Source organism: Myotis yumanensis, unplaced genomic scaffold (genome assembly GCF_028538775.1).
Source record: "Myotis yumanensis isolate MYYU_CA2020_CCGP unplaced genomic scaffold, mMyoYum1.0.hap1 SCAF_1, whole genome shotgun sequence".
Lineage (NCBI taxonomy): Eukaryota > Metazoa > Chordata > Mammalia > Chiroptera > Vespertilionidae > Myotis > Myotis yumanensis.
In genome coordinates this window covers 50,885,340-50,909,442 of record NW_027223752.1, presented here as the reverse complement: position 1 = coordinate 50,909,442, position 24,103 = coordinate 50,885,340, and the positions used below count along the sequence as shown (strand labels likewise).

General features: G+C 38.9%; 1 protein-coding gene and 1 pseudogene across 3 annotated transcripts in view; both read right to left on the bottom strand.

The window, feature by feature from the left end:
* DPP8 (dipeptidyl peptidase 8) overlaps window positions 1-24,103 on the bottom strand; it is a 69,660-nt gene that overhangs the window by 27,050 nt on the left and 18,507 nt on the right. For all 3 annotated transcript variants that reach the window (XM_070420729.1, XM_070420719.1, XM_070420710.1), the window contains exons 5-13: window positions 23,725-23,898; window positions 22,776-22,944; window positions 15,479-15,589; window positions 12,772-12,900; window positions 11,748-11,809; window positions 6,754-6,854; window positions 5,978-6,155; window positions 4,757-4,916; window positions 1,471-1,550 (exon numbers count right to left, since the gene is read on the bottom strand). In XM_070420729.1, coding sequence (XP_070276830.1) covers window positions 1,471-1,550; window positions 4,757-4,916; window positions 5,978-6,155; window positions 6,754-6,854; window positions 11,748-11,809; window positions 12,772-12,900; window positions 15,479-15,589; window positions 22,776-22,944; window positions 23,725-23,898 — 1,164 coding nt within the window. The remainder of the gene's footprint in view (window positions 1-1,470; window positions 1,551-4,756; window positions 4,917-5,977; window positions 6,156-6,753; window positions 6,855-11,747; window positions 11,810-12,771; window positions 12,901-15,478; window positions 15,590-22,775; window positions 22,945-23,724; window positions 23,899-24,103) is intronic.
* Window positions 8,677-11,629, bottom strand: LOC139012426 (peptidyl-prolyl cis-trans isomerase D pseudogene; annotated as a pseudogene).

The following is a 24,103-nucleotide window of genomic DNA, read 5'->3' as shown; positions in this document are numbered from 1 at the left end:
TAATTCAACCAACAATCCCCAGTTTTATTCAGAATCATGTGAGTCATCCTTTGACTTGTGCCTCTTTTTAAAAAAATTTCCACAAGTGTTCCTGTCGGGTTTGTTTATGACTTATAGCTAAGAACAGATCCTGTCCAGAAGAAAAAAGGATACCAGAGTTGCACACTATTGGTAGAGTTTCCTATATGGTCAGAATGTATGCTTTTCTTAAAATACAAGAATTATTCCGTTAAAATGACAACCACCTATAGGAAAAATAATAGCTATATTGCAGCTTAGGCCAACCATTCATGCACACTTAACACAGTCTAATTTCAGCATCCTATATATTTCTCAGTTAGTGCAGTATTATCTTAGATAGTACTTTTGGTCTTCTGTACAAATCTGCAAAAGTGTTTCATTTATTGGGTTGGGGAATAATTAAACTCAACCATAGTTTCAATATCAGTATAGTTTATAAATAAGTATGGATAAGATCTCTTAAGTCTTCATTCAAAACTCAAAAAAGTTTACATTAGTATGATTTTTTATTATAAAAACTTAGAATTCCACAATAAGATTTTTTTCTCAGTTGACAACATCCAAAGTCCCTAAACAGAAAAAAATTTTATTTGAATATACAACCAGAAGACCATGTGAAACTCAGTGATAATTAGACTTTAAAGGTTGCCTATAATATTCTACAATTTTTACCAACAAAAACAAGCCTGGGACCTGGATCTTCATTCTTTCTCAATCACCTGGGGACTATGAGTGACTTCTCTTAGTAGCTAGTATACACAATCCTTCAATAAATCTCCAAATCAATTTGAGGAAAAAATAGGTCTTCACTAAATCCTGGTAGTATACATCAATTTAACTGTATGTATCACACATATAAAGGATGGAGTTCTTAAGAGACTTCATAAAACTGACCACTTAACTGAAAGTTGAAACAAACATAAGGTACTATGAAAGTCAAAAGAAAAATTAGAATTCACTAAATAGCCACAGAAAGCTACATGCTGAGAGTGAAACAGAGGGTGAATTTCCCTCCTTTTCCCTATCAATCTACTCTCTGTATAAATTTCTATCACTCATTGCAGATGGTGGATGAAATTTTAAATTTGTGAAATACGATAAACAGATGAATGAAAGAGAATCACTACCTCAGAAGCAGTAAATGTAACTTCTAATATAGAAATGACATGAGTAGTTTGTAAGACCTTTAAAAGTAATTTTCAAACTGTAGTTTAATTTACAATTTTTGCTAAGTTTGAGAAGTATGGATTAGCCCTTCCCTTATTAAGTAGCAACACAATATTTGAAAACGGTGACCTGTAATAACCAGTATACATATAATACCAGGGCTATAAAATGGGTGAGATTTATAATTTAAATTAAGACTCAAAACATTGGGGTCATATGAAGTTGCACTACATACACATAGCAGATGTGGACCAAACATATCAGCAGAAAAAAAGAACATACATTAGATCCATGCCGGCCAAGAACTTCCCATTCACCACTGGTAATTGCTATTTCCTCTTTGACAGGACATTTGAAATCACCTAAAGATAACATAGTTATAATTCAGCACTTTATACCAGACTATATAAGCAAATGAAACAATAAAGAATAGTATTCTAAACTCTTTTTTCCAAAAAAGTATATTAAAAATGTCAAGTTATGTCTGGGATAATGAAAATGTTTTAGAACTAGTTAGAGGTGGTGGTTGCACAACACTGTGAGTATATTAAATGCCACTGTTCATTTAAAAATGGATAATTTAATGTTAGGTGAAGTTCACCCTAAAAAAAAAAAAGGTCAACCATTTAAAAAATTCAAGTTATACGTCTTCATAATACTCTGGAATAATGATGGAATGATCCATGCAAATAAAGTGAAAAAGCAAAATTGATTTTCATGGCAAAGCCAGAAAAGAACTCAAAAGCACCTGCATTCACAGACCTTTGGTTAGACAAATGAAGTCTAATGGGTCAACAAGGCATTTCTTCTAGAAATGCAACAAAATACTTAAGGAGGAAAATTTTAATATAATTGTTCTTCACTTGCTAAAAATATATTGGGTATTACCATATTAAATGCCAACATGCCCCATTTGTCTTTATGAGATTTTGTCTTGGCAGATAAGGCTCTCTCAGTGGTTTAAGGAGATTAAAAAATGGAAACAATTTCTCTTTGCCTAGCTGCTGCTAACAATGGCTATGGAAGTGACAGCTGAGGACATAAGATAATAAGATAGTACAGGCTCTTAGCTAATCCCACTCAAGTTAAAAAACTTTTTGACTTATTTTCTTTTTCTTATATATAAAAATTCAACCTAGTACTTTAAATTTGATGGCCAGAAAATAAACATTTAACAAATATATAACAAGTAATAATTGTTTCACATTATAACCACTTAAGGAAGAAAAAAGAAAGGAGGAAAATAAAGTGGACATCATGGAAAAGGAAGAAGATTTGGAACAAGAACGACTAAGGAAAAAAAGAAGGAAAAAGGAAAGATGAGATAGACAAATTGAGGAGCCCAGAAATAGACAGAGGGAACAGGAGCTTGGTGTTCTGAGATGAGTATTAACTGAGGTAACAGCTCTTCTTTTATTTTTTCCCATTGATTTTTAGAAAGAGTGAAAGGGATGGAATGGGGAAAGGGGAGAAAGAGAGAGAGAGAAATGTTGATATGAGAGACACATTGATTGGTTGCCTCCCAGGGAATCAAACCTGCAACCCAAGTATGTGCCCTTGACCAGGAATAAAACCTGAGACATTTGGGTGTGCAGGCTGACACTCTAACCACTGACCTCACCGGCCAGAGCAACAGTTCTTCTTTTTAAGTTATCATTTTCATATTATTGAACCCAAAGTATTTTAATTAACTAACTACTATTCACAGCTCTCTGACCTGTCTTTATCACTAAATTTTCTGGAATTCCGTAAGTGATTTAATTTCTCAACAATAAAGGAATTGGTAGCATAATTTCACACTAAGGGCCACATTAAACTAAGGGTCTCAGGGAAGAAACTCTCTGTCTTAAATATATACGATCTTGTCTATTTTTTAAAAAAAAATTAGGCTAAGGAAAGGAATAGAATCATATGTAGTATTTACTTTGCTAGTCCTAAGATGTAGCTGTTTCCCAAATAAGAATATTTAAAAGGCCATGTTAAAAACACACACACACACACACACACACACACACACACACACACAAACAAGCAACCCAATTAAAAACTCTGCAAAGGATTCGAACAGACACTTCTCCAAAGAAGATATTCAATGGCCAATAAACACATAAAAAAAAAGCATAATGTCACTAGTCATTAGGGAAATATAAATCAAAATCGCCCTAACCGGTTTGGCTCAGTGGATAGAGCGTCAGCCTGCAGACTCAAGGGTCCCAGGTTCGATTCCGGTCAAGGGCATGTACCTTGGTTGCGGGCACAACCCCGGTAGGGAGTGTGCAGGAGGCAGCTGATCGGTGTTTCTAACTCTCTATCCCTCTCCCTTCCTCTCTGTAAAAAAAAATCAATAAAATATATATTTTATATATATATATATATCAAAACCATAAAGACATACCACTTCACACCCACTAGGATAGCTATTACTAAAAAAAAAAAAAAAAAAAAAAAAAAGTCATCAAAAACCCCAGAAAATAATCAAGTATTGGTAAGGATGTGGAGAAACTGGAACACTTGTGTACTGCTAATAGGAATAGAAAACGAAGACTAAGATGCTTCCTCAAAAAATTTTAAATAGAATTACCATAACATCTAGCAATTTCACTTCTGGGTATATACCCAAAAGAGTTGAAAGCAGGGTCTCAAACAGACATTTGTACACCCATGTTCATAGCAGCATTATTCACAATAGCCAAAAAGAGGAAGCAACCCAACTTCAGCTGACAATACTTAATTTCACTTTGGACCAACATAATTATATCAATCTGAAGAGCTATAATTATAAATAAACTTCAGTGTAGATGGTGACATTAAAAAATCTAGTAAAAATATCTAATAACTATATATTACATTTAAAAATAGTTTTTTAAAATCTAAAAATGACATGGGCTCAGTTTAAGCCAATTAAAAATTACAGTTAAGGCAAAAGCAGAAAGTAAAAATAAGTAATCCCACCAACCAGAGATCATTCATTATCAATAGTTTAAGATATTTCTACCAAGAACTTTGTCCTATGAGGCACAGGCAAGATGGCTGATGCCAACTCAACTCTCCTGGAATGTAATTTTCAATTAGGGTTTGCAAGCATTAAAATAAACATACTAGCCCTGGAAGATGTTGCTCAATGGTTAGATTCGGACTGCATGATGAAAGGTCTTCAGTTCAATTCCCGGTCAAGGGCATATACTTGGATTGTGGGTTTGCTCCCCCTCCCCCCTACACCCAGCATGCAGGAGGCAACCAGTCCTTGTGTCTCTCTCACATCAATGTTTCTCTTTCTTTCTCCTCCTCCCTTGCTCCCTCTCTTCCACTCTCTGAAAAGCAATGGAAAAAAATCCTCAGGTGAGAATTAACAACAAAAATAAAATAAACATACTCATAAAAACAAAGTAAAACATCTTTGTCTTACGTTGTTATACATACACATATTTGTATTTTAGTTTGTGCATTGAGTTTAATGAAGCAGTATTGATGCTTATAAAGTATATAAAAGAGATAATACATTACCCCTGCCCCTCCCACCTTCTGCCCCCAACATTTTTTCTTTTTTAAGTAAAAAAGGATTTCTTACTTGGGGCAGGTAGCCCACCACTGGATCGTTTATATTTGCTCTCCTTTAAAATGGATGTAATTTTATATAAATGACGAAAACCTGTTTTGCATTCAGAGGCAAAAATAAATTCAATTTCATCTTCATGACTTTGGGGAAAAACATGAAAGATGTCATGGATCTGTAAAACGAATAGCTTAATTTAATATACAGATTAATGAAATATTATGTAAACAATTAAATTAAGCTAGAGAAAGACTTGATAAGCATATTCTGAAGTATAAGTAACTGATGGTGCTAGGGGCTATGGTATATTTACAATTACGATTTTGCCTAGGCATTTCAGATTTATCTTATTTAAGTCAAAGACTTCATGCATTGAGAAATAAATGTTTCCAAATGGAGAAAAAAATGCCAAAAGCTTTTACTTACCCACCATTTCTGTAATCCTTGAAACATAGCATGAGGCTTATTTAAGAATATAAATCTTATTACAGAAATTATGAGGAAAAAATTTTTAACATTTTTTCCCAAAGGAAAATATTCTAACAGTTGAAGGGAAAACAGATGTGTGTTTTAGGTGAATCTTATAAAGCTTATATTCAGCAAGAGAATAAGCTGGCTTTCTTTATTTTGTATCTTAAGTTTTCCCCACTAAATTGGAAAATGCACAATTCAACCCAAATTGGTATATTCTGGTATAATTTGCCAACAAAAAGAGAAAGTCTTTTCTACACAGAACTCTTATGGTCCTCTCAGAGGCACTGATGAGGCTGTGCTTTCAATATCTGTGTCTAGGAACAAGGGTAAACCTGCAGCCAAGAAGATGTCATTTCAATGGCATCTATTTTCTATCTACAACCATTTCATTATTCTAGATCAGAGGTCCTCAAACTACGGCCCACAGGCCACATGCAAATACAAATATTGTATTTGTTCCCGTTTTGTTTTTTTACTTCAAAATAAGATATGTGCAGTGTGCATAGCAATTTGTTCATAGTTTTTTTTTAAACTATAGTCCGGCCCTCCAACGGTCTGAGGGACAGTGAACTGGCCCCCTGTTTAAAAAGTTTGAGGACCCCTGTTCTAGAACCATCACTCCAATCTGAAATGTTAAAACTAAGTAAATAATATTCGTGGTTAGTGTGAACTTAAAAATTCATCTTGATAGTCTGCTATAAAATTTCATTTGCTTTAGCATTCTGAGAAAATATCTAACCAAGCACAGGAGAGCAGACATACATTTATCCAGATGTCTGTTGTTTCTTCATAGATAATCAGTGGTGTCACAGAATCAGGCACTGACTCAATGAGTCTCTGTCTTTCCATGGCATCATCTTCAACTGGGATAAATAATTCAGGTGAGATCAATACTATCTGTAGGCGAGTCTGGGAGCGATCTAGCAGGATGGACCAAGCACTATTTAAACAAATAAGAGAAAAGCACCAAAAATAAAGCAAGTTCTCAGAAAATGAATATTCTCCTATTCTCTCCCCTAGCACCCATCCGTTATTTCTGTAATCATAATGAAGAAATTACTTTAGTATATGTTAAATTATCCCTTACAAATGACTAATTTCCAAAATCACAGATGGACTTTGAAATTGTTTTCTCCCTCTAGTGTCAACAAACACCAGCCTCATAATACTCCCGTTGTCTGCATTAGACAGATCCACATGTAATCATCTTCACATAAGGCTCTACAGATACTTATTTGAATTATACAATAAAAAAAATATGCACTTACCTGTGAGCCTTAAAGTCATACTATTTTAATCACAAATAGCTGAAACTATGACTGGCTAAGTGAGAGACAATTAAAATGCTATGCAACTATGCTTATAGGATTATAAATCCCAAAGTCCACTTAGGTAAAAAAAAATCTTCGTATATAAATAACACTGCAAATTTACATATGACTACAGTTCCAATTGAAAGGCAAACATAATAGCATAGACATTTCTAAAGTTCTGGATCCTCAATTATTTGCAAAGAAGTGAAAACTTAACATACGTACTATTTTCCCTCTGGAGTCCATCCAGCTCTGGCAATGTATTCAACTCCTTCAAACAGAATCTCAAAAGGCTGAATTAGTTCCTTATCTATGACATCTATAATCTATTAAAAAGGAAAAAGGGAATCTAGTTATAGAAAAGTCTTAGATAATTAGCTTACTAGTCTATTTAAATCATTATCTTTAGTAGCATGATACTTTTTCAGAGCTAGGCATTTAAAAAGGCTCACAGGATATAGCAAAACAAGCAGTTGTGGGTTACCTCTGCTGGTGCTCTTTGCTCTTTATGCCTAAAAAAAGTCTAACCACAGAATTAGCACAGTCTATAATGGTTGCCAGAAGGGATGGGGGAAAGTTGGGGGACTGGGTGAAAATGGTGAAGGAATTAAGAAGTATAAATTGGCCTGGCTGGTGTGGCTCCGTAGTTGAGCTTCGATCTATGAACCAGGTTGGAGCACACGCCTGGGTTGCGGGCTCAATCCCTAGTAGATAGTCACAAAGTAGTCACAGAGATGTAAAGTACAACATAGGAAATATAGTCAATAATACTGTAGTAACTATGTGCAGTGCCAGATGGGTACCTGAAATTTTGGAGGAACTACTTTGTAAAATATATGACTACCTAACCACAGGCATACACCTGAAACTAATACAAAATAATATTGAATGTAAACTGTAATTGAAAAATAAAATTTAAAAAGAATTAAAAGTCTTTTCCCATGAGTTTATACAAACAGAACCCTTTATAATAACTGGTTAAAATGTTTTAATAACTTTAGACTCTAGTACCTATGAAAAAAATAATAGTTCCTAGTTCCCTATACTTTATTTTTATTTCTTACTAGAGGTCCAGTGCACGAGGTTTGTGCACTGGGGGAGGCAGGGGTGGAGGGGTCCTTCAGCACGGCCTGTGCCCTCTTGCAGTCTGGGACTCCTTGGGGGATGTCCGCCTGCCAGTTTAGGCCCGATCCCTCTTGCAGTCCAGGACCACTCGCTCCTTACTGCCCGCCTGCAGCGGAGGTGGGAGAGGCTTCCACCACCGCCGCTGCACTCACCACCCGTGAGCCTGGCTTGTGGCCGAGCGGTGCTCCCCCTGTGGGAGTGCACTGACCACCAGGGGGCAGCTCCTGCGTGGAGTGTCTGCCCCCTGGTGGTCAGTATGCATCATAGCGACTGATCGTTCCACTATTAGGTCAATTTGCACATTACCCTTTTATTATATAGGACTAGAGGCCCGGTGCACAAAAATTTGTGCACTCGGGGGGGAAGGGGGGGTCCCTCAGGCCCACTTGTGCCGTCTCGCAGTCTGGGACCCCTCGGGAGATAATGACCTGCTGGCTTAGGCCTGCTCCTGGGTGGCAGAGGGCAGGCCCAATCCCTAGGTGTAGCCCCTGGTCGGGCTCAGAGCAGGGCTGATTGGGGAGTTGGGGCGCCGCCCCCTGTCATGCACAGAGCAGGGCGGATTGGAAGGCTGCGATGCCACCCTCAGTCACGCTCAGGGTAGGGCCGATTGGGGGGTTGGGGCACCGCCCCCTGTCACACTCAAGGCAGGGTCGATGGGGAGGGTGCGGCGCCACCCCCTGTGACGCACAGAGCAGGGCCCATCAGGGGGGTTGGGGCTCCGTACCCTGTCACGCACAGAGCAGGGCCAATCGGGGTTGGGCGCTGCCCCCTGTCATGCACAGAGCAGGGCCCATCAGAGGGTTGGGCGCTGCCCCTGTCATGCACAGAGCAGGGCCAATCAGGGGGTTGGGCGCTGCCCCCTGTCATGCATAGAGCAGGGCCAATCAGGGGGTTGGGCGCTGCCCCCTGTCATGCACAGAGCAGGGCCCATCAGGGGGTTGGGGAGCTCCCCCCTGTCATGCACAGAGCAGGGCCCATCAGGGGGTTGAGGAGCTCCCCCCTGTCACGCACAGAGTAGGGCCGATAGGGGAGCTGGGGCACCGCCCCTGTCACACACAGAGCAGGGTGGATCAGGGGGTTGGGGCGCCGCCACTGTCATACTCAGGGCAGGGCCGATGGGGAGGTTATGGCTCTAGCCTGTCACACACAGAACAGGGCCTGTGGGGGAGGGGGGGTTGGGGCGCCCCACCCTGTCACAGAGCAGGGCCGATCAGGGGTTTGGGACGCCGCACCCTGTCACACACAGAGTCGCAGGGAGATCAGGGGGTTCGGGCGCTGCCCCCTGTTACGCTGATCCGGTGCCAGGAGGCCTCGAGGCTCTGCTGATCCTGGTGCTGGGAGGCATATTACCCTTTTACTATATAGAATAGAGGCCTGGGGGCCGGCTGGTTTGCCCTGAAGGGTGTCCTGGATCAGGGTGGGAGTCCCCACTGGGGTGCCTGGCCAGCCTGGATGAGGGGATGATGGCTGTTTGCAGCTGGTCACACACCCTTCAGGGTGGGGGTCCCCACTGGGGTGCCTGGCCAGTCTGGGTGAGGGGCTGAGAGCTGCTTTCAGGCTGGTGGTTGTTGACTGAAGCTCCCAACCGCTCCTTTTTTTTCTCTTTTTTAAATTTATTCTGGGCCAGCTTTAACTCTGGCTCTAGCTCTGAGGCTTCCGCTGGTTTGTTTGCGTTCTATAATCGAAACAATGTATAACTCCAGCTCTGAGATCCTGGGGTTTTGTTTAGCTTCTATATTTGTTACTAAGTTTCAAACTGCCAGCTCAGAGGCCGGCAGCACAGGCGGGGAACGTTGGAGCCTGCAGCAAGCAAGCCTCATGTTCGCTTCCAGCTGCCTGGCTGCCGGCCGCCATCTTGGCTGACAGTTAATTTGCATATATTCACTGATTAGCCAATGAAAAGGGTAGCGGTCGTACGCTAATTACCATGTTTCTCTTTTATTAGTGTAGATTATTTTTTACTTTGTAACATTTTTATTTTTTTATTTATTTTTCTTTTTAAATATATTTTATTGATTTTTTTACAGAGAGAAAGGGAGAGAGATAGAGAGTTAGAAACATCAATGAGAGAGAAACATCGATCAGCTGCCTCCTGCACACCTCCCACCAGGGATGTGCCCGCAACCCGGGTACATGCCCTTGACCGGAATCGAACCTGGGACCCGTAAAATCCGCAGGCCGACGCCCTATCCACTGAGCCAAACCGGTTTCGGCATGTAACACTTTTATTAAGAGTGAACTGATATCAGTATTCCTAAACTATAAACAATGGGGAACTGAAATATCAAAGGAAACACATTAGAGATCATATAAAATAGACAAAGATCCCTTAAATTTTCCTTTTGCCTTTATACATCAACGTGTAATATTTAAGCATAACTGAACTCCTTATTAGGTAAATGCTTTTACATATGCTTCCCTCTCTTTATTTTTCTGTGCCTTTATCTTCTGTTTGATTTTCAGCAATTCTGCCTGGATAACTTTATCTTCGGTGCTATCTCCTAAGGTTTCTTAAGATCAGCCAGTGCTTGGTCCTATTCTCTCAATCCTTGCCATCCTTAAGCTCTATGGTACTGTGCTTTGGTATTTGATGGTTCTATTTCAAGAACCTCCAAACAACTGTCCATTGTCCCGTGCCAATTTGACATCTTCAGTTTACAAGCACCAATATTCAGCATGCAGCTTAAAGCTACATGTTGCTGCCTCGATCTATCTGCTTTCTCAATAATAGTCTTTGAACCTTCCACATATCTTAACACCTTTGTATATTTTTTAATGGCCATTTCCCAGTTCTGGGACTTGAAAAAAAAATATTTCCAATATCTTAAGTCTTCTGTTATTAATAATATTTTATCTATGTCTTTTAAATCTATATCTACATCCTTGAGGAAATCTGGATGACTGTCACCAGAACCATCTTTTGAGCATATTTCCCAATCACCCCCTGCCTTCAATTCTCTGCATTCTGCAGTAGCACACAAATTGGCAGGTTTATCCTTTCACTTCTACATTTTCCAGAATTCTTGCCACACTCATTCCTTTAATTAGTTGGCCAAATACCATGTTTCCCATCCAAATGAGGAGTTGGAACTGTTGTGATAAAGAACTGAGAACCATTTGTATTGCAGCCTGCATTTGCCATGCTCAATAAACCCTCATGGTTGTGCTTATAATAAAAATTTTCATCGTCAAACCTTTCACCATAAATACTTTCTCCACCTGTCCCATTCTGATTTTAGAAATCTCTACCCTGAATCATAAATTTATTAATAATTTGACAGAATGGGCATCCAGCTTTTAAGCATTTGACTGTCCAAATGGAAAGCAGCACTACAAGAGAAATGTGCGATATTTAATATACCATAAACATATATCCAACACAAAAGATAATTCACTAGTCAATAACCAGTATTTAAATATTGATCTAGGCAGCGGTTCTCAACCTGTGGGTCGCGAACAATGAAAATACATCCTTGCTGAAACCGGTTTGGCTCAGTGGATAGAGCGTCGGCCTGTGGACTGAAAGGTCCCAGGTTCGATTCCGGTCAAGAGCACGTACCTGGGTTGCGGGCACATCCCCCGTGGGAGATGTGCAGGAGGCAGCTGATCGATGTTTCTCTCCCATCAATGTTTCTAACTATCTCTCTCCCCTCCTCTCTGTAAAAAATCAATAAAATATATATTAAAAAAAAAATACATCCTGCATATCAGATATCTACATTACGATTCATAACAGTAGCAAAATTACAGTTATGAAGTAGCAATGAAAATAATTTTATGGTTGGGGGTCACCACAACATGAGGAACTGTATTAAAGGGTCGCGGCACTAGGAAGGTTGAGAATCACTGGTAGAGAATTAACAAAGACAAAGAGAATAAATTATTGGAAAGGAGAGGTTGTGCACATCCCCACATTCCTATTTTGGGAACCTTCAGAAAGTTTTCAAAGTAGAAAATAAGGTCAACCTGAAATCATGATCCACAGATGTCTCTGCAAGTTCAACAAGCCCCCAAAATAAAAAAGTGTTCCTAAGATCTCTACTAGACTTACTCGTCAAATGACACAAAAAATCAACTCAACATTTTATACTCACCCTTCCTTCAGTATCAATCATTATTTCTGACATCTTAAAAGTGACTTTTGGATTTGCTGTGCCTTTAGAAAAAGACATAAATGAATAGTTATGTATATCCAAAATTATTGAAATTTTGCCAGCTCAATCCACTTTACCCTTTAGTTAAGTCAGAATATTACAGAGTCACAGCTTTATTGGATAAGAATCTGAGAACTCCATTGCAAACTCATAGCTTTAAATAAGGGTATTAAAAAAAAAAAAAGAAGCTGCCTGCCCTAGCTGGTTTGACTTAGTGGGTTCAATTCCAGGTGCGTGCGGGAGGCAGCCAATTAATGTGTCTCTCACACTGATGTTTCTCTCTCTGTCTCTTCCCCTCCCTTCCACTCTCTCTAAAAAGCAATGGAAAAATATCCTTGGGTAAGGATTAACAAAAAAACAAAAAAAAGAAAGAAAGAAAGAAGCTGCCTTGTCTGGTAGCTCAGTTGGTTAGAGTGTTGTCCTGATACAACAAGGTTGGGGGTTCGATCCCCAGTCAGGGCATATACAAGAATCAATCAATGAATGCATAAATAAGTGGAACAACAAATCAATGTTTCTCTCTCCCTCTCTCCCTTCTTCTGTCTCTAAAATCAATTTAAGTAATAATAAAATAAGTAAATAAATAAAAAATAAAAAAGAGGCTGAAAAATATCAAATTAGTATGAAATAAAGGGAAATTCTGTATCATTTTGAAATGCTGTAATCAGCAAAATAAGGGAAAATTACAAATTTATTAAGAACTTAACCCCTTGAAAATCTTTATTTTCTAACAAAGACATCTTTTTATTCATTCTTTGAAATAACCAGTTTTGTGTACTTCTCCACCTTGGAAAATAATTAAAATGGATCATCCTGTAATTTAAAAATCTACTTCAGTGACACTTAACCACCAATCCTTACTAAGGCTGTAAAATAACCAATGTTGACCATAAATTTGGATGATTGCAGATTTTTGTTTGGAATGTAGAAATGAGTAAATATAAATGTCAAAGGAATATAGTACCTGTTTTAGGATAACGAAATGAATCTGCCCTTCTTGTTTCCAACATAGGGGATGTAACATGAATAATTTCCACCTCAGATTCATCATTTTCTTCATACAAAATTCTAAGAATTTTGCTGCCACTGGGAGCTTAAAAGGAATTTAAATATTGAAAATTTAGAATTATTCCAGAAAGTAATCATAACTTACTATTCCTTCTAGTATTATATTTTCCAAGTGAAAAATAATTTTTATACAAAATATACTACTTTTTGCATATGAAAATATCACCCGTCTTTTGCAGTAGCAAGGTGAGTTACTACTAAGCCATTTTTACTGGTTAACAACTGTTAACTCCTTTTGGAGGGAAAAAACTGAAGATAATTATGTATATGTACATAATTACAACAGGGAAATACATGTGAAGGATTTTGGTCTTTGCATACATTAACATGCATTCCTTATTGAAAAATGAATTATATATAATTACAATTGTAATACTTCCTATAATGAAACAAATGCTATTTAAATAGAGCCCATTGTTTTTAATGGTTTCCCTAATTCATGTCAAAATCTTGCTCTAACATAGAATTATAGCAAAACATTTTACATCTTAAAATGTACAAATCTAAGACATGGCTTAAAAATAAGTTTTTTTCATGATCCCTTAGAGAAGTGTTCAGATGATAGCCATAACCCATTAGTGAGTCATGAAATCTCTTAATGACTCATAACCAGCATTTTACAAATACAACAAAAATAATATACATGAGCATGTTACACTTAAATACTGCTTCATGAAATTTATTTTCTAATCTTATACCCACAGAACATTATACAATGTATTAGGTCAGAATGTAAAAGCAAACTTCTCACTGGGTCAGGGTCAGTCACTGCTTTAGAAAGCTGTTTCTCAGGCAGTAAAATAGTTGTAAATTCACTAAGAAAAAAAGAGAAATTTGTGCCCTTTTTTCTGATCCATTAATACACTAATTGGGGTGTCTGTTCATACAGATGCTCTAATCAATACCAAGACCAGCTCCTAGATGAAAAATTGGCAAGGGGAATTGAATGACCTAAACCAATGAACCACAATATAATTGTTTTTTATTAGAATTCACTATGGTGGAATATAGCCTATACACTGAGTGGCCAGATTATTATGACTACCCCATCAGTACTTCGTTGGGCCACCTTTTGCCTTCAATACTGCAGGGATTCTTCTTGGTATTGACTCCACGAGATGTTGAAAGGTGATGTGAGGAATCTGACACCATGCCTGATGAATAGCACTGTCCAGTTCTGTGAGATTTGATGGTTGTGGAACCAGCTGCCTGATGGCTCTTTTAACTTCGTCCCACAAATGCTCAATTGGATTGCGATCTTGTGATTGTGAGGGCCACCTAAGCAAGGTAAAGTCTCCATCACGTTCTTGAAACCACTCCTGCACAATACAAGCACCGTGGCATGGCGCATTGTTTTGTTGGAAAAAGCCATCTCCATTGGGATACGCCATCAACATGATAGGATGAACTTGATCAGCCATGATAATTAGGTATGTTGTGCTATTCAGATGTTCCACACAAATTAAAGGGCCCAAATCATGCCAGGAAAACATGCCCCAAACCATAACACTGCCCCCACCAGCTTGAAGGGTTGTACTCATGCATGTGGGGTGCATGCTTTCATGCTGTTTCCACCAAATTCTCACTTTGCCATCTGCATGATGCAACTGGAAACGTGATTCATCGGACCACATGACTTTTTTCCAATGCTCGACTGTCCAATCCTTGTGTTCCTGTGCAAATTGGAGACTTTTATCTTGGTAACTGCAGACAGCAAAGGTGTTCGAACAGGCCTTCGGCTTCCATATCCCATACGATGCAGTGTACGGCTAATTTGCCTACAAACGTCAGGTGGTCATAATAATCTGGCCACACAGTGTGTGTGTGTGTGTGTGTGTGTGTGTGTGTGTATCCGTGTGTATCCCACATTCAAAAGCTGTTAAATCGCATTTTTTACCCATATCTTCAGAAAAAAATCACTTCTACTGTCGTGGTAAACAACCTGCTTCCCTATTTATAATGGTCTGGCCCTCTAGCAACTTCATTGCGAAATTATAGCTAATTTGTCTACAAACGTCAGATGGTCATAATAATCTGGCTACTCAGTGTATATTGCATCATATATTAATGTGTATTAGAATGAACATACAAACACATCAATATGAGGGGGTAAACACTGTAGCCTTTGCATTCTCTATAATCTCTACAGAGAGATCCTAAACGGCAAAATCTTGGTATTATGATGTACAGAAATGGAAAAGAGTATTAAACCATATTTAAGAATAATAAACAGCCCTAACCGGTTTGGTTCAGTGGATAGAACGTCGGCCTGTGGACTGAAGGGTCCCAGGTTCGATTCTGGTCAAGGGCATGTACCTGGGTTGCGGCACATCCCCAGTGGGGAGTGTGCAGGAGGCAGCTGAATCGATGTTACTCTCTCATTGATGTTTCTAACTCTCTATCCCTCTCCCTTCCTCTCTGTAAAAAATCAATAAAATATATTTTTTAAAAAAGAATAATAAACAAACAAACAAATACTAATAGAATCCAATCTTCATCACTTCAGAATCTACTAATCAAGATTTAGAATCTGTACACTTAAGTAATTGGTAGTTGAACCTCATAATACTTTAATTGACGTATATTATTTTGAATCCCCTTACTTGTTTCAGCTTCTGGACACCACCAATAGCCAGAATATCTATCAAATTCTTCTTGAAGAACAAAGGTAGCAACTCCAGCTGATCTGGGATCCTCTTCCATGTTGGCTAGCTCTAGACAAACATAAAAGGCAAAATTATCACAGGAAATTCTCTACCTTTTCATGGCTATAAAGCAGAATGATTCAGTTTATTTTGAAAGGCAGCAGTAGTATAGAGGTGAACTCTGGAGCCAAAGAGACTGAATTCAAATCATTTACTGTCTGACCTTAGGCAAATCACCCAATCTCATTTCACTGAAGTATTCCATTTGTCAACGGAAATAAGAATCTACCTTTTAAGACTGTTATGAAGATCAAATGAATTAATTCACATAAAGCACTTAGAACAAAGCCTAAACCATAATTTGTGCTCCATAAATGTTATTTTCCAATTTAGCTGGAATCATGGAAAAAAGAACACTGCAAAAGATCATGTTAATTTGTAACTCTCCTAAACAGAGAAGTTTATTTTTATTTTTTATTTTTTTTAAATATATTTTATTGATTTTTTACAGAGAGGAAGGGAGAGAGATAGATAGTTAGAAACATCGATGGGAGAGAAACATCGACCAGCTGCCTCCTGCACATCTCCTACGGGGGATGTGCCCGAAATCCAGGTACATGCCCTTGACCGGAATCGAACCCAGGACCTTTCAGTCCACAGGCCGACGCTCTATCCACTGAGCCAAACCGGTTTTGGCGAGAAGTTTATTTTTAGACCGAGAATGGGTCTTACAGATCAGGTAATTCATGATTCCCCCTCCCTTCTCTCCCTGCTCTTCAACCAGAGCAGCTCAGCTTTTATCTATTTTACACTTAGAGTTTCCTGTAAATAGTTAGAAGGGAACTTGTGCTTTAAAAACAAAAATGATCAAAACACAAAGCCTTAATTATGTAAGATTTCATGACATGGGGAAATGCTTACAATACCCTTGAATTTTAAAAAAAAGCATATTACTGAATAGCATGTATACTGTGATTCCATTTATCAAAATGTTAAACATATATGTAAAAAGGTATTGGGCTGGGCTGGCGTGGCTCAGTGGTTGAGCATCAACCTATGAACCAGGAGGTCACAGTTCGATTCCTGGTCATGGCATATGCCTGGGTTGTGGGCTCGGTCCCCAGTGTGGGGCCTTCAGGTGTCAGCCACTCGATGATTCTCTCTCATCATTGATGTTTCTATCTCTCACTCCCTCTCCCTTCCTCTCTGAAATGAATAAAAAATATATTTTTTAAAAATGTTGCCGAAACCGGTTTGGCTCAGTGGACAGAGCGTCGGCCTGCGGACTGAAAGGTCCCAGGTTTGATTCCGGTCAAGGGCATGTACCTGGGTTGCGGGCACATCCCCAGTAGGGGGTGTGCAGGAGGCAGCTGATTGATGTTTCTCTCTCCTCGATGTTTCTAACTCTCTATCTCTCTCCCTTCCTCCCTGTAAAAAATCAATAAAATATATTTTTTTAAAAAAATGTATTGGGATGTAAACCAAAATGTGGTTTTCTCCATATAGTGAGACTATGGACAAGCTTTTAAAAAAATGCTTTATAATTTATAAAACCTTAAGTGTACCTTTTGTTTTTGAAAAATGCATACACTTGTATAACGACATCCTATCAAGACACAGAATAATTCCAATACTCCAGAATGTTTTCTCATGCCCCTTCCCAGTCAATGTCCACTCCTGCCCAGAAGGAACTGTTGATCTGATTTCTATCATCATAGGTTAGTTCTGCATATTCTAGAGTACCATATAAGTGAAATCATACAGGGGAGTAGAGGTGGGAGATTTAGGAAAAAAAGAGAGAACTCATAGACATGGACAACAGTATGGTGATGGCAGGGGTTAAAGGGAATGGATGGAGATGGAAGAGGGCACAGAAGGGGTAAATGGTGATGGAAAAAATAAAACTAATTTACCCTAAATAATAAAAGGCTTCTATGAAAATTGACCGAAAGGCAGAACGACCGGTCACTATGACGTGCACTGACCACCAGGGGGCAGACGCTCAACATAGGAGCTGCCCCCTGGTGGTCAGTGCGCTCCCACAGGGGGAGTGTCACTCAGTGAGAAGCCCGGCTCTCGGCTGGCAAGCACAATGGCAGTGGTGGGAGCCTCTTGAGCCACCACAGCAGCATTAAGGATGTCCTACTGCCAGCTTAGGCCCGCTCCCTAAGCCATCAGTCAGACATCCCCCAAGGGCTCCCAGACTGCGAGAGGGCACAGGCCAGGCTGAGGGATCTCCCCTCCAAGTGCACGATTTTTGTGCACTGGGCCTCTAGTATTTAAAAATAAATCATATAGTACCTATTTGTGTCTGTCTGTTTTTAAAATTCATCAATGTTGTTGCATCAACATTACGTTGTATCAATGTATTGATAATTCCTTCCTGTTTATTGCTGAATAATATTCCATTGTATACCACAGTTCTTTTATACATTTATCTCTTAATGGACATCTGGGCTGCTTCCAATTTTTGAGTATTATGAAGAAAGATGCTGTGACCATTCTTTTTTTCTTTTTAATATTTTAAAAAATTGGATGGGGAAGATGGCGGCATAGGTAAACACCGGAGACTGCCGCCGTGGACAACCACTTCAAAAATACAACTAAAAGTCGGAGCGGACATCAACCAGAACCACGGGAAGGCTGGCTGAGGAGAGACTCTTCAACTAGAAGCAAAAACAACAGCATTCCGACGCTCAGCGGAGGCGCAGAGTGGAAAATTTAAAGGTACGGCGGTGTGGTGGTGAGGGTGCGCGCGCAAAGCGGGCTGGCGGCTGAGGGCGCGATTGTCGTTTTCAATCAGGAGCGAGTCTCAGACTCTGGGCTACAGATCCGGGCGAGTCTCTAGGGACCCAGACTCAAACGGGAGAAGCGGGACTGTCTGGCTACGGCCCCTCCGAGGTTTGCAGCGATTGCTGGGACAGAGAGGCAGAGCCCCTGGGGACGGACTGAGAGCGGCCATAGCTGCTCCCTCCCCCCCGCCCTGTTGAGCCCGCCCCGCCCAAACCCTGCGCACAGCCATTTGCCGATCGCCTCAGGCAAGGGCTGGACTAGCGCCTCCCCTGAGGACTGAAGTTTTCCCACAGCTGATTTCCACCGCCAGTCGGCCTGGTGGTCAAATCCCTCTAGTGTTAACTACAACAATTAAGGCTTGGCTAGAACAAGACTGCGCACAGAGACCACAAGGGGGTGCACCAAGAAAGCATAAAAGATGCGGAGACAAAAAAACATGACAGAAATGGAGGATATGGAGCTAAGAATCGCAATTTTGAGGGCTTGCCATAAATTTGTGCAGAGCCTCACGAAAACTAATGAGACCCTCGATGCTACGATAAAGAAATTAGAAAGTAAGCATACACGGACTGAAATAAAGAATATTATACCCAATAGCAGACCAGAGGAGCACAAGAATCAAACCAAAGATTTGACAAAAAACACCCAATTGGAAAAGCAAAATAAAAAAAGAATCCAAAAGTGTGAAGATAGTGTAAGGAGCCTCTGGGACAGCTTTAAGCGGACTAATATCAGAGTCATTGGAGTGCCAGAAGATGAGAGACAGCAAGATATTGAAAACCTATTTCAAGAAATAATGGCAGAAAACTTCCCCCACCTAGTGAAAGAAATGGACTTACAGGTCCAAGAAGCGAAGAGAACCCCAAACAAAAGGAATCCAAAGAGGACCACACCAAGACACATCATCATTAAAATGCCAAGAGCAAAAGACAAAGAGAAAATCTTAAAAGCAGCAAGAGAAAGAGGCTCAATTACCTACAAGGGAATACCCATACGACTGTCAGCTTATTTCTCAACAGAAACTTTGCAGGCCAGAAGGGAATGGCAAGAAATATTCAAAGTGCTGAATACCAAGAACCTACAACCAAGATTACTTTATCCAGCAAAGCTATCATTCAGAATTGAAGGTCAGATAAAGAGCTTCACAGATAAGGAAAAACTAAAGGAGTTCATCACCGCCAAACCAGTATTATATGAAATGCTGAAAGGTATCCTTTAAGAAGAGGAAGAAGAAGAAAAAGGTAAAGATACAAATTATGAACAACAAATATGCATCTATCAACAAATGAATCTAAGAATCAAGTGAATAAATAACCTGATGTACAGAATGAACTGGTGATTATAATGAATCAGGGACATAGAAAGGGAATGGACTGACTATTCTTGGGGGAAAAGGGGTGTGGGAGATGCGGGAAGTGACTGGACAAAAATCATGCACCTATGGATGAACTCAGTGGGTGGGGAGTGAGGGTGGAGGGTGGGGTGGGAGCTGGAAGGAGGGGAGTTATGGGGGGAAAAAAGAGGAACAAATGTAATAATCTGAACAATAAAGATTTAAAAAAAAAAAAAGAAAAAGAAAAAAAAATATTTTAAAAAATTGATTCCAGAGAGGAAGATCGAGAGATAGAAACATCAATGATGAGAGAGAATCATTGATTGACTGTCTTCTATACACGCCCTACTGGGGATTGAGCCTACAACCTGGGCAAGTGCCTTGACTGTCCCAACTGGAAATCAAACTATGACCTCCTGGTTCATAGGTCCACACTCTACCACTGAGCCCCACTGGTCAGACGCACTGTGATCATTTTTGTATAAGAATCTTTGTAGCTCTTTGAGGAAGATGTGGTCACAGCTGCAGCAGAGCTCTGTTTCACCCGCTCCTGGTTCTGATTTGCTGTTGTTCGCTCTTGCAGAGAAACAAGTGGGTCAGGAAGCAGACCCACAGCCACGGCTTTTAAAGATACAAGAAATACACCCATGGAACCAGAGGTGGCAATCCACTAAATTAAAATTACTCTAACCAGCCACAACACAAAATCTTTGGAGTACATGTGTGCTAACTTGATCAAAGGTTGCCAATGAAAAGAATCACAAAGCGCAAGGATCAGTTCGGATGCCTACCAAGACTCTAAGAATCATAAGAAAAACTCCCTGTGGGGAAGGTTCTTAGTTAGACTTGGAATAGTTTTCAGATGAGGATCCATAAGTGACTCATTGACTTGCACAGTCCTTCTGAGATTGTTAAGATTATTTCTATCAGTATTAAGCTGGAAGGGGGAGGGAGAGGGGGAGGGAATACAATAACTAGTACATAATGAGTGCTCAAAGTTTATTGAAGCATAAAATAATTGCCAGGCTTTCCAACCTAGATTCACTAATTACTAACCTAACCTTTCTACTGCCATTGGTAGCTGTTCTGATTCCATGATTACAAATGGAGACCCATTAAACACCAAAAAATGTGCTTTTTACCTTAAAAGTTTCCCTATTCCACACTCTTTTCTCTATCCTGTGCTCCAGTTTTAGGCCATAAAACCTGAATAATTGCAACAGTCAAGCTTTGGTATCCCTGTCTCTAGTCTTGTGCTTCTCAAATATAACTTCCAAAAGTACCTGAAACAATTTATCTACAATATAATTCTGCCCATACCACTCAACTGCTAGAACTTTTCAATGGACTGCCACATCATAATAAAGACCATGTTCATTTACATGACATACAGTCTACCCTTGTCGTGGCTTTTTTTTTTAAGTATATTTTATTTATTTTAGAGAGGAAGGGAGAGATAGAAACATCAATGATGAGAAAGAATCATTAATTGGCTGCCTCCTGCACGCCCCCTACTGGGGATTGAGCCCGCAACCCAGGCATGTGCCCTTGGCCGGAATCGAACCTACTCTTCAGTCTGAAGGCTGACCGACGCTCCATCCATTGAGCCAAACCAGCTAGAGCAGTGATGGCTCTGACACGTGAACTCATTTTTTTGGTTGATTTTTCTTTGTTAAATGGCATTTAAATATATAAAATAAATATCAAAAATATAAATCTTTGTTTTACTATGGTTGCAAATATCAACAAATTTCTGTATGTGACACGGCACCAGAGTTAAGTTAGGGTGTTTCAAAATGCTGACACACCGAGCTCAAAAGGTTCGCCATCACTGAGCTAGGGCCTGGCTTTTCTTATCTGCCAGTTTTATCTATCCCCACTCATACCACTTGCTTTAGGATCATAACTGCTTCTAACTCCTTGCACATACCACAGTACTGCATCAAGACCATTCTCACACAGTCCCTTCACTTGAAGTGTACTGGCTACTGTACTGTACAATTATACAACATTAGTTCCTGCCACATTGTCTGGTACACAAGAACTTAATGTATTTTTGTTGACTGACTAATAGAACAGATTTCTTGACTCCTAATTCAGTGGTCTTTCTATCAATGTAAATTGTTCAGGAAAAGGCTTCTTCTATAATATTGATTATCCTAATGAAGAAAAAGTGTTTGCTGTCAATACACTACTATATTCTAAAATAACTTATTAAAGAATATGCCTAATAAATGAACTTTGTGAACATTAGATTAAGAAAAAGTTGGACAAATGAATTTTCAAAGTGACCATTCTTCATTATGGAGTTTATTCTTAAGCTGTTTCACAAGTTCAAAGAAAACAGTATTTCCCATCTTTCATTTGTATGAAAGCTTTAGAGGAAAACATCCACATCTTTTCTGTACTTTGAGTACTGCATACTATTATTATAGTCACTTCAATAAAAATTAAGTATCTCCACAAACACATAGGTACACAAAGTTCTGTTTTTCCTATTATGACAAAATAACTAAGTAGACTCTCCAAGAAGGGGAGACAAATATTCAGGTAGTTCTTACAGTATTAATGTTTCCTGTTTGTTTCCCAAAGACAGGATTTATTTTTTAAATTAAAATTTTAAGAAGAACAGTTTGGGAAATTCTCACAGTCTCATTTGGCTAAAAGAACAATCACGTCAAGGGTGCTACTGTTGTGCTGTCTGGAAATGAACATTAAAACACAAGGCAACATAGCCGAGCCTGTGTGGCTCAGCAGTTGTGTGACGACCCATGAACCAGGAGGTGACGGTTCGATTCCCAGTTAGGGCACATGCCTGGGTTGCGGGTTCCCCAGTAGGGGGCTGTAGGAGGCAGGCGATCAGTGATTCTCTCTCATCATTGATGTTTCTATCTCTCTCTCCTTTTCCCTTCCTCTCTGAAATCAATAAAAACATAAAACACACACACACAACAAGGCAGCATTAAACAGGTGATACATACCACTTATCCTCTGCATGTTTTTCTTTTTTAATTTTAAAGATTTGAATTTAAAATACAAAGATCACCTAGTTTACTTCATTTTCAAAACCAAAGCAAATTACATTTTAAAAAACTTTTCAGAAAAGTGGATTTGAAGAACTATCATTACCATTGTGCACATAGGTTAGCCTCCTTTCTTCTCTGGTTACAATGTTGGATATCCAAATATCATTGCTATGTATAAATGCAATCCAGTCTGGATCAGCTGGGCATAATTTTGGATCCATCCTAATGTTGGGACAACTAGTCTCCACTAAATTGGGCCGTAAGGGTTGTTGCTAGAAAAGTAAACAACATTTTAAGGAAAGTGTCAGGTTGATACATACATACTTGTTTGCCAGCACCCTTCCTATAAAATGAACAATAATTCCAAGTAAAATGTCAACTATGACAATTGCTCCCCAGAAAAATATATTTCATATGCCTTAACTTATTAGGAAGGACTCATTTTTTTAAAAAACTATGAATTAGAAAGCCAAGGGTAATAGGAACTTCATAAATTTTATTATCCAAATCTGTTTAATAGGATAGTTATTATTTATAAATAACTTATTTTTTTACTTATTAAACATTTCAAATTAATTTTAACAGTATAGTTTGCTCATAGAAAAATGTAATGAAAGTCAGAATCATCACAATTCTATCAAAAGAACAGTTCTACTAGCACATAAAAAATTGCGTGGAATAAAACCAAACATTTAAAACCATTTATTAAGATGAATTAAACTTATAAGGGAACCAAAATAGATTGCTTTGTGATAATATTTTCCTCCCAACCCCACTCCTCAGCACTTACTCAGAAAGTGGGCACTGATGTCCTTTACTATATCCTCCTAATAATATAGCAAGTGGTTTTAGCATTTTAAAAATTTATATTAATGTCACTAGAAAAATTAACTCCTAAAATTAAAAATTAATACTCAAGTTTGTTTTCTTTACCACTAAATTTTTTAGTTAATGGGTAAACAGAATATTTTGGTTTAATTACCTTTCTGATTTGGGTGCAAATAACTATTAGGACCCCAAAATACATTTAATAAGTAGCAACAGCAACTTACAGTAAATCCTTGTGGCCCTCCATCTTTTACGTGATATATTCCACTACCAGCTTGAAAGAGAAATGTTCCACTTCCTTGGTGATAATCATAAGAAGCAATTCCAACTGTTCCAATGCGTTTTCTTTCTCTTAATAGTTCTTCTTCTCGAGAATACATTCCATAGTCCAGTGTTGCCTAACGCAAAAGAAAAGAGAAATCACCTATTCAGTCTTCTGAAAGCTTGCTTTTTGCTTTTAGAACTGAAATTCTAGCATCTCCAATATTACTGAGTCTACATTTTGAGTGACCCCAAAATTTGCCAGCAACTTTAAGCAGAGTAATTTGAGGAAGTCTGCTGACAGATTTCTTGATAAAAGGTCTTTAGATGATTGTTATATAT